Here is a 13219-nt window from a genome sequence, read left to right as displayed (position 1 = left end):
AAATGCATGTAGACGGTACACGTGACCATGCTTACTGGATAATGGATTTATATTATTAGACATCTGATGGTCCATATACCAATCATAATCATTATAGAGTTTTCTTTCTCAATAACTCAAACAGGTCAGAGTGGTCCATTTTTCTGTTAATAGTTTTAAACAATTAAATCTACTGGGATTTATTGTAAAACCGCTTTATCAAGAAAACCATTCTTAACAGTTTCTCAGAAATCATCTGCTATCCATGTGATTATTCATGGAAGTATTTTCCTTGAAAGATGTAATCCGCTGGCAGGAGACAGTTCGGACACACGTGCAATAGAAACTAGAGTTAGGCTCCAGCTAAGTCTACGAGTTTGTTTTCACGTTCGTCTTCGGGGGGGGGGGCGTCGTATTCCATGAATATTTGCCTGTTCCCGTGTTCGTTTCTGGCGAATATTTGTATACATTCTTCGTTTTCATTTTCCTCTTCTTTTATGCCAGTTTTCTAACAGTGGTTAATACGAGGTTAACACTGTAACAGCAGTAGCTTTGGCACCGGGATTTTAAAGGTCTGTAAGTGTGACTCTATGAAGGGCAGCTGCTCTTCATTGGTTGATGCCAGACGAACCCCTGCCGGCAACCAATAAACTCCCCGTTTACCCCTGCTATACTACGAATACTTAAGATAGGCTAGAGGCAGTTCCTTGTATGGGGAGAAGGGACGAGGGAGATTAGGTAGATATCTATAAACACAAAACATAAACAAAAAAAGATTCTTCGTGCTGTGCTTCTTCGTCTTCATGTACGTTTATCCACTGCCATATTAGTTTATTCGGTTTGAACAACGGAAACGCAACGTTTGTGTTTGTTTTCATGTTCTCCTAACTACGAATGTACAAGTCTAAAAGGACCCAAACCTACTTACTAGAGATGGAAATAGTAAGTAGAACAGTGAGTGAGTGCACGAGGGCAATATATCCAGAGGCGAGGTACAGATAAGGGTAAGGCAGAATCGTAGTTGGTTGAATGCTGAGGTCAGAGCTGACAGAACAGCAGTGTGGTCAAAATTCAAGCAGAGATTAGGAATACAGCAGCAGAAGAGACACAGTAGCAAGACCGGCGTAACACTGGCAGCTCTACAATCAGGAAGCACTGACTCTGAGGAGGAATGTGTTTATATACGTTGTTAATCGACCTTTAATTAGAGGAAGGACAGGATGTTTAGTGGTTACTGTGGCGATGCTGGACAACTGTGAAGATTCAAGTTATTAGTGTGAGTTAAACATGTATTCACATCCGCAGGAGGTGGTGGGTGTTTTGTGTACTTTTAATCTTTGTTAGAGCAGTTTAGGTGGTTGCGCCTGCTGTTGTGGGGTTGGTGAGGTCGCGCTCACCATCTTGTGCTTGGCAGGGATCGCGTTTGCCGATTTGGATTGGCAGGCAGGACCAAAGGTGCCGTGGATGGTCTGTAAGGGTGTTGTACCCGATGCCAAGGGGGACCCGAGAGGAATGCAAGGGATGACACTCCACCTCTTGTATGACACAGGAATCACCATACTTCTATATAAACCCCCCCCATACCCAAATGCTTTTGTTTAATATAAATAAAAGCTTCAGGACACAAAATAATGCAAAAAATGTTAGGGAGAGAAAGGTTATGTGCTGTAATGAAATTGGCAGCAAAAAGAATAACCAGGTGAAAATTGATGCTTTTATTGCCATCCCAAGCAGCACACCTGGATATATCTGAAAAGGAAGAAAAGAATCAAGGCTAATGGCCCAGACCTCAACCCTATTCATATGCTGTGGGGGGACCTTAAGAGAGCTGTGCGCAAAACAAATGCCTGCACACTTCAATGAACTGAACCAACATTGCAAAGAAGAGTGGGCCAAAATTCTTCCAACAACTATGTGAGAGATAAAGTCACACAGAAAACTATTACTTCAAGTTATTGCTTTTCTAAAGCTATTGAATCATAAGGTGTACTTAGTCACACATGGCTTCTCCACTTTGGTGTTATTTTTGTTAAATAAATCATTACATAGTGTAATATGTCATATGTTTTTGTTCATCTGAGGTTGTATTTACCTAATCTTTAGACCTGCTAAGAAACAGATGATTGTTATTATGTCTTGATATGTAAAACCATAGAATACAAAGAGGGTATACTTTATTTTTAACACAACTACCAGACAACTGGTATATCTGTATCAGGACAAAGCCTTAGCGCACATCACAGGGGCAAGTTACCCACGATTGGATATTGTCCTTGTGGTGTCCTGATTCAGGAAGTGCTCCAGGAGGCCAGAAAAATACAGATGGATCCGCAAAGAAAGAGAAGTACAGAAATGTTCCTCTTTCTCCACAGGTCCGTCTGCATTAATCTGGCCTTCTAAAACAGGATAGAGCCTCAGCATGCACCACGGGGACAGCCTATTCCTCCAATTGGAGATAAGTTGTCCCCATGGTATGAGTGTAGGCTCCGCCCTGATGCAGAAATGCTTCAAAAGGCCAGAATAATGCAGACAGATCACCAGGCAAGGAAAGGAGAATGAAGAAGTGGAGAACAAGAAGAAGAAGCGAAAAAGGAGAAGCAGAGCTGTAGTGACACAAAAGGCGGAGAAGGTGGCGGGACATTGAGAGAGATTGTGAGAATGACAGAGACTGAGTCAGGGACACTTCATTTTGTTTCCGAATTAAAACGCCCTTTGAATCTTGTCCAAACCGAAAAGGCAAGGAAAGATATTCGTTGTCAAAAAAGAAATGGACCAAAAACGAAACAAAGCAATTTGTCCGAACCGTTTTTGGTACATGCGCACAAGTGTAATGGCTACTATAAACGTTATTGTTTCTTAATTCAATTATAAAATAAGAATTTTAATAAACTTCCATATTCATTTGTTGTAGTTTTTCCTGGATGACTCTGTTACAAGTATCAGCCCAGCATCCAACTGGTCCAATGAAAGTGTACCTGAATCAACAGAAGGAAAGCAATGGCTTGTACAAAATAACTATTTTTTTCTGCCCGTGAGTATAACTCAATTTCACACTAACTAAACATGATGTATATTATCCCATGCCTGCAAAATGTAAATATTTTGTAATGTGATAAATTAGAATAATTCTGCATTTGTGTTTTAAAGGAAGTTTTTGCTTTATAAATAAGGTCAATGCTGTAAGGAGACAGTGAAACATTTTACTGATTTCAGTTTGTTCAAAACTATTGTTAAGCATTTATTTAGAATTAATTGTAATAAACATCATTTCTTAAACATTCTTTTTATATATAACAAAATCAAATAATTAACAATAAGTGTAAAGTAAAGTGCAACTTATAACATACCTTAAATAATACAAATAACAATAAACATAAAGGTGTAAGCGCACATGCCCCAATACAAAACTTTAGAGTAAATCTGTATATATACTTGCATAAAATGTGGTATAGGCCTCTCTTTTAGCCCTGTAACTAGAGACACAGAGAGATCATAGTGTAGCCCATAAATGCAATAATGATTGTAATGGGGTATAGAATAGACTCACATGGGATAGAGCCATGAACAGGCTCTATATAAACAGCTCCAGGTGCCCACTTGGGGTGTAAACGAAAGGATGCCTTCCTTCTGGACCCACTCCAGGTAGTAAAAGGATCCACACAGTTCTTTTCCTTCTGGATTATGGGATAGAGCCGTGAACAGGCTCTATATAAACAGCTCCAGGTGCCCACTTGGGGTGTAAATGAAAGGATGCCTTCCTTCTGAACCCACTCCAGGAAGTAAAAGGATCCACACAGTTCTTTTCCTTCTGCATTCTTTTATTATTAAAATAAGGAAAACTAGGTATAAAAACCTGTATTTTCCCAAATAGTATAGTTAAAAACACAACGCGTTTCGACTTTATGTCTTTTTCAAGTGTATTGTCCTTATCCTCTGGTTACATATTTATAATGTGCCTAACAATTGTTTTGGCGCCAATTTCACAGACTTCCGGTTTCCGGTACGTCACTTCCGGCGCAACCCCCGGTTTCTGCTGGGTCCTGGGTCCTGGTGAATCATCTCTGTTCAACTTAATTCTTTGCCATAATCCCCCCTCGCCATTTTTTATTTATTTTCTGGATTCCTAGAAATGACATTAAACTGGGGTCGGAATTGTGATGTTCTTTAAAGTGGGATGATACACTATGATTGGAAACTTGATTTTTTATATTTCTGACGTGCTCCGCAATGCGGGTTTTAAGCAGTCTTGTGGTCTTGCCCACATACTGCAAACCGCAGGGGCACGTCAGTAAATAAATAAGATTATTGGTATTACATGTTATCAATGAATTAATAGAGAAGACTCTTCCATTCGTATGGGCCTCAAATTTCAAGATCTTTTTGTCCATCTTTTTTGTTTCCCTGCACAAGACCACAAGGCTGCCTAAAACCCGCATTGCGGAGCACGTGCTAATGAAGTTAAGGGGACTGGTGTGCACACACCGCGCCACCCAGTGGCAGTGCCTCAGCACTTCGTCCCACGTCTTAAAAGGAGTGCGACGAAGAGCTGAGGCACGACCATTGGGCGGCACGGTGCGTGAACGCCGGCCCCTTTAACTTCATGAACGCCGGCCTCTACCCGCTGCCCTCACCAGACACCAGAATCAGTGGTAAGTCGGGGAGGGGGGTGTTATATGGGGACTTAAGGCTTTTCTGGAGGCAGAGTGCCCCATGATATGCCTTTTAACCCCCTTCATGCAACTCTGCCTCCAGAAATGCCTTTTAACCCCCTATACGCCACTCTGTCCCATGATATGCCTTTTAACCCCTATATGCCAGAGTGGCATATAGGGGTATAAGGCATTTCTCTCCTCACAGAGAGGAGGATCTCCTGTAGAGCTGCTGGGGACCTGGATCCTCCTCCCTGGCAGCTGATGAACAACCTCTGCTGCTGCCAGCACTTCCGCCGTGGCTTATATGACGGAGCACTGGCGTGACATGCAGCAGAGGTTGTTAATGCGCATCCTGCAGCTGTCCACCGGCTGCCCCCACTAGACACCAGTGAGCCTGAAGCACGGGGGACAAGTCTAGGGATGCATTGGTAAGTCGGGGGCAGAGTGGCATATGGGGGATAAGGCATATCTGGGGCAGAGCGGCATATAAGGGTATATAAGGCATATCTGGGGGCAGAGGGGCAAGCCTGGGCAGATGTGCATAAATGAGGGCAGGTGGACAAATAAAAGAAACTAAAAACCAAAAATGCATTTTTCTCAATCATAGTTTTTATTAAATATGAAAAAATACATGTAAAAAATTTACATGTGAATTAATGTTTACTAGTAAAACTTTTTTCCTATAGGGTAGTCTTAGATTCAGGCCTTTTCTTTTTTTTATAAATCAATATTCAAATTTTGGGGAGTCGTCTTATAATTGAGCACATATGGTAATATAGATTTGGCACCACCTATGTGGCTTTAATAAGGCTTTCCACACAATTTTGGAGTGTGTCTGTGGGCATTAGTACCCATTCAGCGAAAAGAGCATTTGTGAGGTCAGGCACTGATATTGGAAGAGAAGGCCTGTTTTGCAATCGGTATTCCAATTTATACCAAAAGTGTTCAGTGGGGTTATTCCTTTGTCACCAAACTTTACAGTAGGCGCTATGCATTACAGTTCTAGCATAGCTCCTAGCATCCCCAAACCCACTTTTGTCCATCAGACTTCCAGATAGTTAAGTATGATTCATCACTCCAGAGAACTGTTTCAACTGCTTTAAATTCCAGTGGTGGTGTGCTTTAGAGGACTTGCGGGCGCGGGCGGTCTTGCTGGGGCTGCAGGCAGGAGCAGGCGGTCAGGCACTTCTCGCTGCTCCATAACAGTGTCTCCTATCTTGCTCCGCCCAGGAACAAGGCAGAGTCACATGATGTGACGTCACTTCCTGTGACTCCGCCTTGTTCCTGGGCGGAGCAAGAGAAGAGACGCTGTGAGGGAACAACTTGCGGGACTGCGCGGGAAATCAGGAAAGGAGGCGGGCGTGATTGGCCACAAATGTGGCGGGAGCTGGCGGGATTGGCCACAAATGTGGCGGGAGCGGGCGGGAGCGGAACACCCACATTGCGGGAGCTGGATTAAAAACAGCGGGAGCGGGCGGGATTAAAAAAGCAGTCCCGCGCAGGGCTCTAGTGTGCTTCATACCACTCAAGTCAATGTTTGTTATTGCAAATAGAAATCTTGGGCTTGTGTGAGAGGCAGTTTGGAATTCTGTAGTGAGTAATGCTTAGCGTGGACCGTGGCAGATCAAGCAGGACACAAACTGAGTTGCGCCAAAGGTGGCCTCCTATGAACATGCCATGTTTAAATTGATTGACCTCTTCAGTAGGACCCATTCTACTGTCAATGTTTGTCTATGGAGTTAGCATGCTGGTATGCTTGACTTTTTACACCTGTTGCTCAGGTGTGGCTGAAACACCTAACTCAGTAATTAGGAGGGGTATCCACATAATCATGGTCATATATTGTGTATATAAACACTACCGTTCAAACGTTTCGGAAAGTTTTCATGGAAAACAAGGAAATTTGTACCTGTGTGGGTTGTATAATGATCAATTAGCCTTTTAAACATATACTTGGATTAGCTAACACAAAGTGCAACTGGAACACAGGAGTGATGGATGCTGATAAAACAGTCTCTGTACCCCCATGAAGATATTCCTTTAAAAATCAGCTGTTTCCAGCTACTATAGTCATCTACAACTTTAACAACATCTGCACTGTATTTCTGATCCAGATCTCATGTTATTTTAATGTACAAAATTAGCTTTTCTTTTAAAAACAAGGACCCCAAACTTTTGGGCAGTATGTATATATTTGACAATCAGAGCAATACTAATTAAATTAGTTCCTTTATCAGGTAACATAAGAAATATGCAGTAATCAAAGAAGTGTAGATACATAAGCTATCAATACAGAATAACATATCGTATTGGTAAAACTGTGAACAACACTGCATTTCTGAAATGCTGCCTCGCTGTGCTGGTGGAACATAGGAAAATTAGACATGTAATATAACCTGTTAATAAAAAAAGCTTGCTCCCTCCTTTCACAATTATGGTTTGTAACGCTATGTAATTATCTTGACTTTTTGATCATAGTAATAATTCCCATTGGCCATACTTCAAATAAGCAGAAACAAAAATTTGCAATTGGGAATGAAAAGATAATTACAGACTATCCTTAGTGGATATTCAAATAGGGAACCCATGGTCAGTGCTTTATAAAGATCTTATATTTAATAAGGATCTTGTGCAATAGCAAATAAATTATGGGATCAAAACATTGATTAGCTCTTTATAGTTCAGCATAAAATAGCTGTGTGAGTAAGAGCAACCATGATACCCTCATTAATATTAAGAAGTAAAATACTGCTCACAGAGTTCATTATCATATAATAAATACATAGTTTTTCTGAGAGAGGGATCCTGTATGCAGAAATGTGAGGAATAGCAAAAATAGAAATAGGACCGAAAAATAGGCACAGGGTTTTCACCCTCTAGCTACCTTTCCCTGAAGGTTGAGCTCCCTGAGGGTTTTCCACAGAAAGAAAGGCCAATAGAATAAACAAGTCAAAACATATAATACGATCTAGTGAATGTTTTCTTACAGTATTCAAATGGTGATTATACACTAAAGAGTCCTTCACTTTGATCAGCTTTTTTATTTACTCCAATTATGAGGAAATATGTTTGTGGGGGTTATTTTGATTTCTTACATAGTAAAACACTATTTTTGTTTATTATTTTTTATGTATACACACTGTGTTCGGGGTAACTTCATAGTCCATAAAAACATTGAGTGGAAGAGTTTGTATCAGTCACTGTGATTTGTAAAAGGAAGGTTACACACACTTACACACTCCCTATAACATGCATATACACTCATACTAACACACACATACACACCCATGCTAACACAAACACACTGATTTTAAAACACACAATTATACATAACACTAGGCTTTTATTCGGAAACAAAATTTGTTGCCCCAAAAAAGTCTCTCTCTCTCTCTCTCTCTCTCTCTGCTGCCCTACAAATGAACAAAACTTAACAAAATTACAGCGGTTTGAACTTTAAAATAGCCTAATTGGCAGGCGAAGGGCAACAGTGATTACATATACAGGAAGTGGAGCAGCCTACAAGATATTACAAGCAGCATTTGAGAAATCAGACAGGATTACCACACTACTCTTTGCAACCATTCCATTTAAATATTTTTAATTTGAAAGAATAAATATATGTCTTTCTTGGATGTACCTTTGGATGAGTTTTTCACCTGCAAGCTTTTGTGAATTTAATAATTAACTCTTGATGAGTTTATTATATGAGCATGACATGTTCCTTCCTCTGTGAGTAATATTCTTTGGGAGTTTTGTGCATTTATTTATACAGGTTGCATTACGTTATTTTGTATTTTTCTTTTTTATGATAATTGAAAAATTGAACCAACTATTGGAAGAATTTTGAAGATTTTCTCTGATCATGTGCAGACATTTTTTTTACATATAAGTAAAATACTGTAGTTCCACTATTCTATTTTTGGTGTTGGAATCATTTTACATGTATGTTACATTGCTCACCCTATATTGATTATTTATGTTTGCAATTAAGATGATTGGCCTAGACCTGTCACTTACACGTGATCTGATAGCAATTATATTTTTCTACAATATATATATTTGATTTTTAACATTTTTAATTTAACAGATTGCTATATGATCACTAATTAATGACCCTGTAGGTCACTGATCATTGATCAGTCTCTCAGTGGGTAGTGACGTAAGTAGATCATCATCTCTATCACTAACACAACACACTAAAAGTAACCTAAGACTAACATCTAATCGGTGGTACCCCTTTACGCTAAACTAACTGCTAGATATAATCACTAACCTATTAGTGATTATATCTAGCATGACAATGTCCCAAAACACACATACAAGGTCCTGGAGTGGCCTAGCCAGTCTGCAGACCTTAATCCCATAGAAAATCTGTGGAGGGAGTTGAAGGTTCAATTTGCCAAACATCAGTCTGGAAACCTTAATGACTTGGAGAGGATCTGCAAAGAGGAGTGGGACAAAATCCCTCCTGAGATGTGTGCAAACCTGGTGGCCAACTACAAGAAACGTCTGACCTCTGTGATTGCCAACAAGGGTTTTGCCACCAAGTACTAAGTCAATGCAAATCAATTTGTAACTTATTTAAAATGCATTATTCTGGATTGTTTTGTTATTAATCTGTCTCTCACTGTTGAAATAAACCTACCATTAACACTGACCATGTCTTTGTGGGCAACATCAAGAGGTAAGCAGAGTGTGTGACGTCCACGGACAATGCTTTTGGAGAATACATCGTTTATGGGAGTGATTTGATAACCACGATGTGCACCTTCCATATTCATCTGTAAAAAGTGAAGCCACTTTTAATGATTTGGAGGTCTCTTGTGATTTTGTAACATTAACATACCACGTGTGTTGTATCTATGTGTTTAGGAGAAGTGATTATGTTTTTCTGTTTTCCTTCCTGTACTAGGTAGCACAGCATAGAGCATCCATTCCAAAATATGTTTCTTACCATTAGATTTGTGTTTGTGGTGTGCCACACAAAAAGGTAATGCTTTCTGGGCATTTTATATTTATGAGAAAAACTAATTGGGGCGCAAGAGAGCCCTTTTGTATAACTGGTCCAGGGCCCCAAACTCCTTAATCTGTCCATGGTTAGGTCCGTTTTGTTGTGATCGAAGATTATAATCTATCATCTAACATTACTGATTAATTGATATTGAGAAGGGTTTTTAAAAACAATATATAATTTGTTTTTTGGAAATTAGTTTCGTTTCATGGCCTTTTGTTTTTTTGGCCTTTTTATAAAGTGAAATAAACTTAATGAAACGAAGACTTACTTTAATGAGAAGGTGGTGGATATGGGGAACATCCTCCCAGCAGAAGTTCCGTGAGGTCCACAGGACCCCTGAGATTTGTACTTTTATTTAATGTAATTAAGTCTTACTTAATGTATAAAAGTTTACTTTACTGTGGGGGTAGTGGATATGTGGAACATCCTCCTAGTAGAAGTAACTTGAGGTTACCCATAAGGTCCTTTATTTTTCTTTTCCTCCTGTTTGCACACCTCTAATGTAAATAGTTGTTTTGGTTGAGATTTTTAAAGACAATGTTAAAAGTTTAATTTTAGAGTGAGCTGAGATAGGATTTTTTTCTTTTGCTGTAGGTAACCTTTTGCACCCTGTACTTGGCTGGTTCCTGTGGAGTTTGCCCAGCACCTGATAGAATGATTGGGCTCTGAATGCTTAACACATGCACCCACTTTGAACCTTAACCACATTTACTGGGAATGCCGTCAAAAATGCTAATCATAGCTTGTAAAGCCTGTATGACCCCAGATAAAGCAACATTTTTTAATTACTGGCAACCGCCCCAGAAAATGCGTGAGAGGGAGTGATGATTTACCTATAGCAGCAAATTAATTTAACAAAAATTTTGGTGGTTTTGCCATTCATTTTTGTTAGTTTTGTCAGAGATTGCCCTAGTTTTCGGAGATTTGTATGAATGTATGAAACAGTACATTTTTGTTAATAAACAAGTTAATATGAATCAGAATGCACAAATCTAATAAATAATACTTGTATTTCACTTAAAAAATGGCATGTATATTATATGCGTTCTTATATTAATTGCTGGACTCTCTTTTAAGGAGCATATTTACTAAATCAGTGAATGGGTGTCATAAGTTAATTTAAAGTTCTGAAGATTAAAAACAAGATAAAAAGGATGCAGGATCATTAAAGTGATATAAACATTATGAGTAATGAAAGAGAAGCATATTGTGATGATGTTAGTTTAAATTAGAAACCATCCAGTTCCAACAAAATGTAAAAAAAAAGTCCAAAACAAACCCATGAATGGGTGGTATCAATGTACTCAGGAGATGTTGCTGAACACATATTGGGGTGTGGTTTGGCAGTGACATACAGCAGGAGATGTAAATTCATACCTGACGTACAATGTATGTGGCAAAAATTAACACATTAAAAATACTAATATAAAGTTTGACAAATGCTGGTGGTAGAATTAGTGTATGGAAAGAGTTCAAATACCAGCATTTAAAATGCCCTGCTGTGTCTAGTTTCAAAAAATATATGGTTTGATGGGGGTAAAATGATTTGGCTGACTTCAAAGGTGTCCCAAATAGGACATGAGCCCAGAGTGAACAGATTTGAAAATAAGTTTTTGGAATAGCAATATGATACTTGTACTTATTACCCTATAAATAAAGAAAAGAAAAAACATGAAACATTGAGTATTTCTAAACCCAGGGTAAATATTAGAATCTACTTAGCATTAAATGAGAAAGAAGAAAATTCCAGCTAAACAGTAACATCGCAAAATGTAAATAATGCAAAGTAATAAAGTTTCACTCAGTAACAATCACAAAAAAAATGGAGAATGAATGCCGTAACCGATTGGTGGCTGTTATATGCAATATTGAAAAACATTAAAACAACTTAATTGATTTGAAGAACATACTTTGTTGCTGATTCCATCATTTTGGTATGATGTTTTTATTGTAATTTGAGTGAAAGTGCCTTTTAATGATTTATATGGATACTTTAGATACAGTTGTATCGAATATGTATCAGCATGTACTGCATCATTACTTAATTCCACTACAAGCAGAAAACTCTTTAAGCTAATGTTTTTATTCAGGGATTTTTCTTTTGTTGATTGGAAAAAAATCACAGTGATATTGAAGAAACAGCACTATTAACAGCCTTATAATTGCAATTCCTTGATAGGGCTTTTTGCATGCACAAAGGGTTAGGGCAAATGAGTAATGTGGTTGGCCCATTCATATTAATCACTAAAGGAGATATGGTCTGACATGGTCATCGAGGAAACTGTCTTTGTGATAGAAAACCTATAACTCCCCAGAGTTTCTTGTCCAGATATCCAGTTTATCTAGTGGTGAGATTGTGATCAGGTGAATAGGGGCAGGGCTAGTACCAGATAGATCTTGGAGGAATTGTACCTTGGTGGGGGATGGCTCTTCCCTCTTCCCTGCCAAGGATTATATATACCGGAGCAGTACTTCAAGTGAATATTGGTTTTCATGTACGGTGCCAGAACAGGACCTTATTTTTTGTTGCATTTTGGAGTAATGTTTTTCATAGACATCAGTGCATTTGGTGCGTGTTATTGCGGTTCGGAAAAATTATATTTTCAAAAATTTTCTTTAGCACTTTTATTGAAGTCAGTTTAGGAACAGCCCATCACATCTTATAACTTGCTTTGTATCTTTCTGCTGAACATTAAATCTAATATGGCCTCTCGCTACTTTGGTTTTCCAGTTCACATCAGGAAGTTTAAAGTCAGCCATGATTATAACTTCCCTCCTAGTAAACAATAAAAGAACAGTTTCATGGGTTCAGGGAGTGCACTGGGGCTGAGGTGTGAGCTGGAGAGCAGTAAATGCAGAGTTGGAACATGTGGAATGCTTTGAGCAAGATGTTCTGTTTCTCTTGCTTCAGCAAAAAACAAAGGAAGTGAGTCAAAGCCAATTTTGCTAATGATCTGTCACATGGATGCATGTGATCACTGTGATCTGTAATCAAAATGATCACATGACTCTGGGATGCCCAGATTGGCTCATTGGGGACTGAACCTATTGCAAGGCGGTCTCCTCCCCTGTGAAACCATGAGTACCCAGTACATGACCTGAATTATTGATATCATGTACAATTACGTCCTCTGTCCTTTGTCTAGGACTTTTAAAAAAGTACAAGGTATATCCTTTATTTAGTAGATTTTCAGTGATTAAGTCTTTTTCTTTAACACACTTTAGAAACATGTATTTTTGATCAATTTTCTGTAAATACTCAGTATTTATTAACTGCAATAAGACCTCAAGCTTTATTTAGGGATTGGAAAATTTTGCAAGGCTTTAGATGTCAGCTCTTTTATAAAGAAAGAAAGTGGGAAAGGATTCTTCATTAATATAAAATATTTACATGGGAAAACAGTATTCATTCATTATATGTTTCATAATAAGCAATGTATTACAAGACCACTTATAGTAGGATATACAACCACCACCCATCTTTAAGAGTTCAGAGTAGGAGAAAGTCAGCCAAAACATGAATGGCATAGAGTATGGACTCTATATTTTAAAAAATGTTCAAACAAATGGTAAG

At 38.6% G+C, this 13219-nt stretch overlaps 1 protein-coding gene across 1 annotated transcript in view; it reads left to right on the top strand.

Annotated features, from left to right (window-relative positions):
* The window catches only part of ADCY2 (adenylate cyclase 2), a 276856-nt gene that overhangs the window by 232715 nt on the left and 30922 nt on the right, over window positions 1-13219 (top strand). Inside the window, exon 17 of the mRNA XM_053467615.1 lies at window positions 2891-3010. Within this exon, the coding sequence (XP_053323590.1) occupies window positions 2891-3010 (120 nt within the window). The remainder of the gene's footprint in view (window positions 1-2890; window positions 3011-13219) is intronic.

The sequence above is a fragment of the Spea bombifrons genome, chromosome 5 (genome assembly GCF_027358695.1).
Source record: "Spea bombifrons isolate aSpeBom1 chromosome 5, aSpeBom1.2.pri, whole genome shotgun sequence".
NCBI lineage: Eukaryota > Metazoa > Chordata > Amphibia > Anura > Pelobatidae > Spea > Spea bombifrons.
The sequence above is the reverse complement of the archived record's forward strand: the minus strand, read 5'-3'. Positions and strand labels throughout refer to the sequence as shown.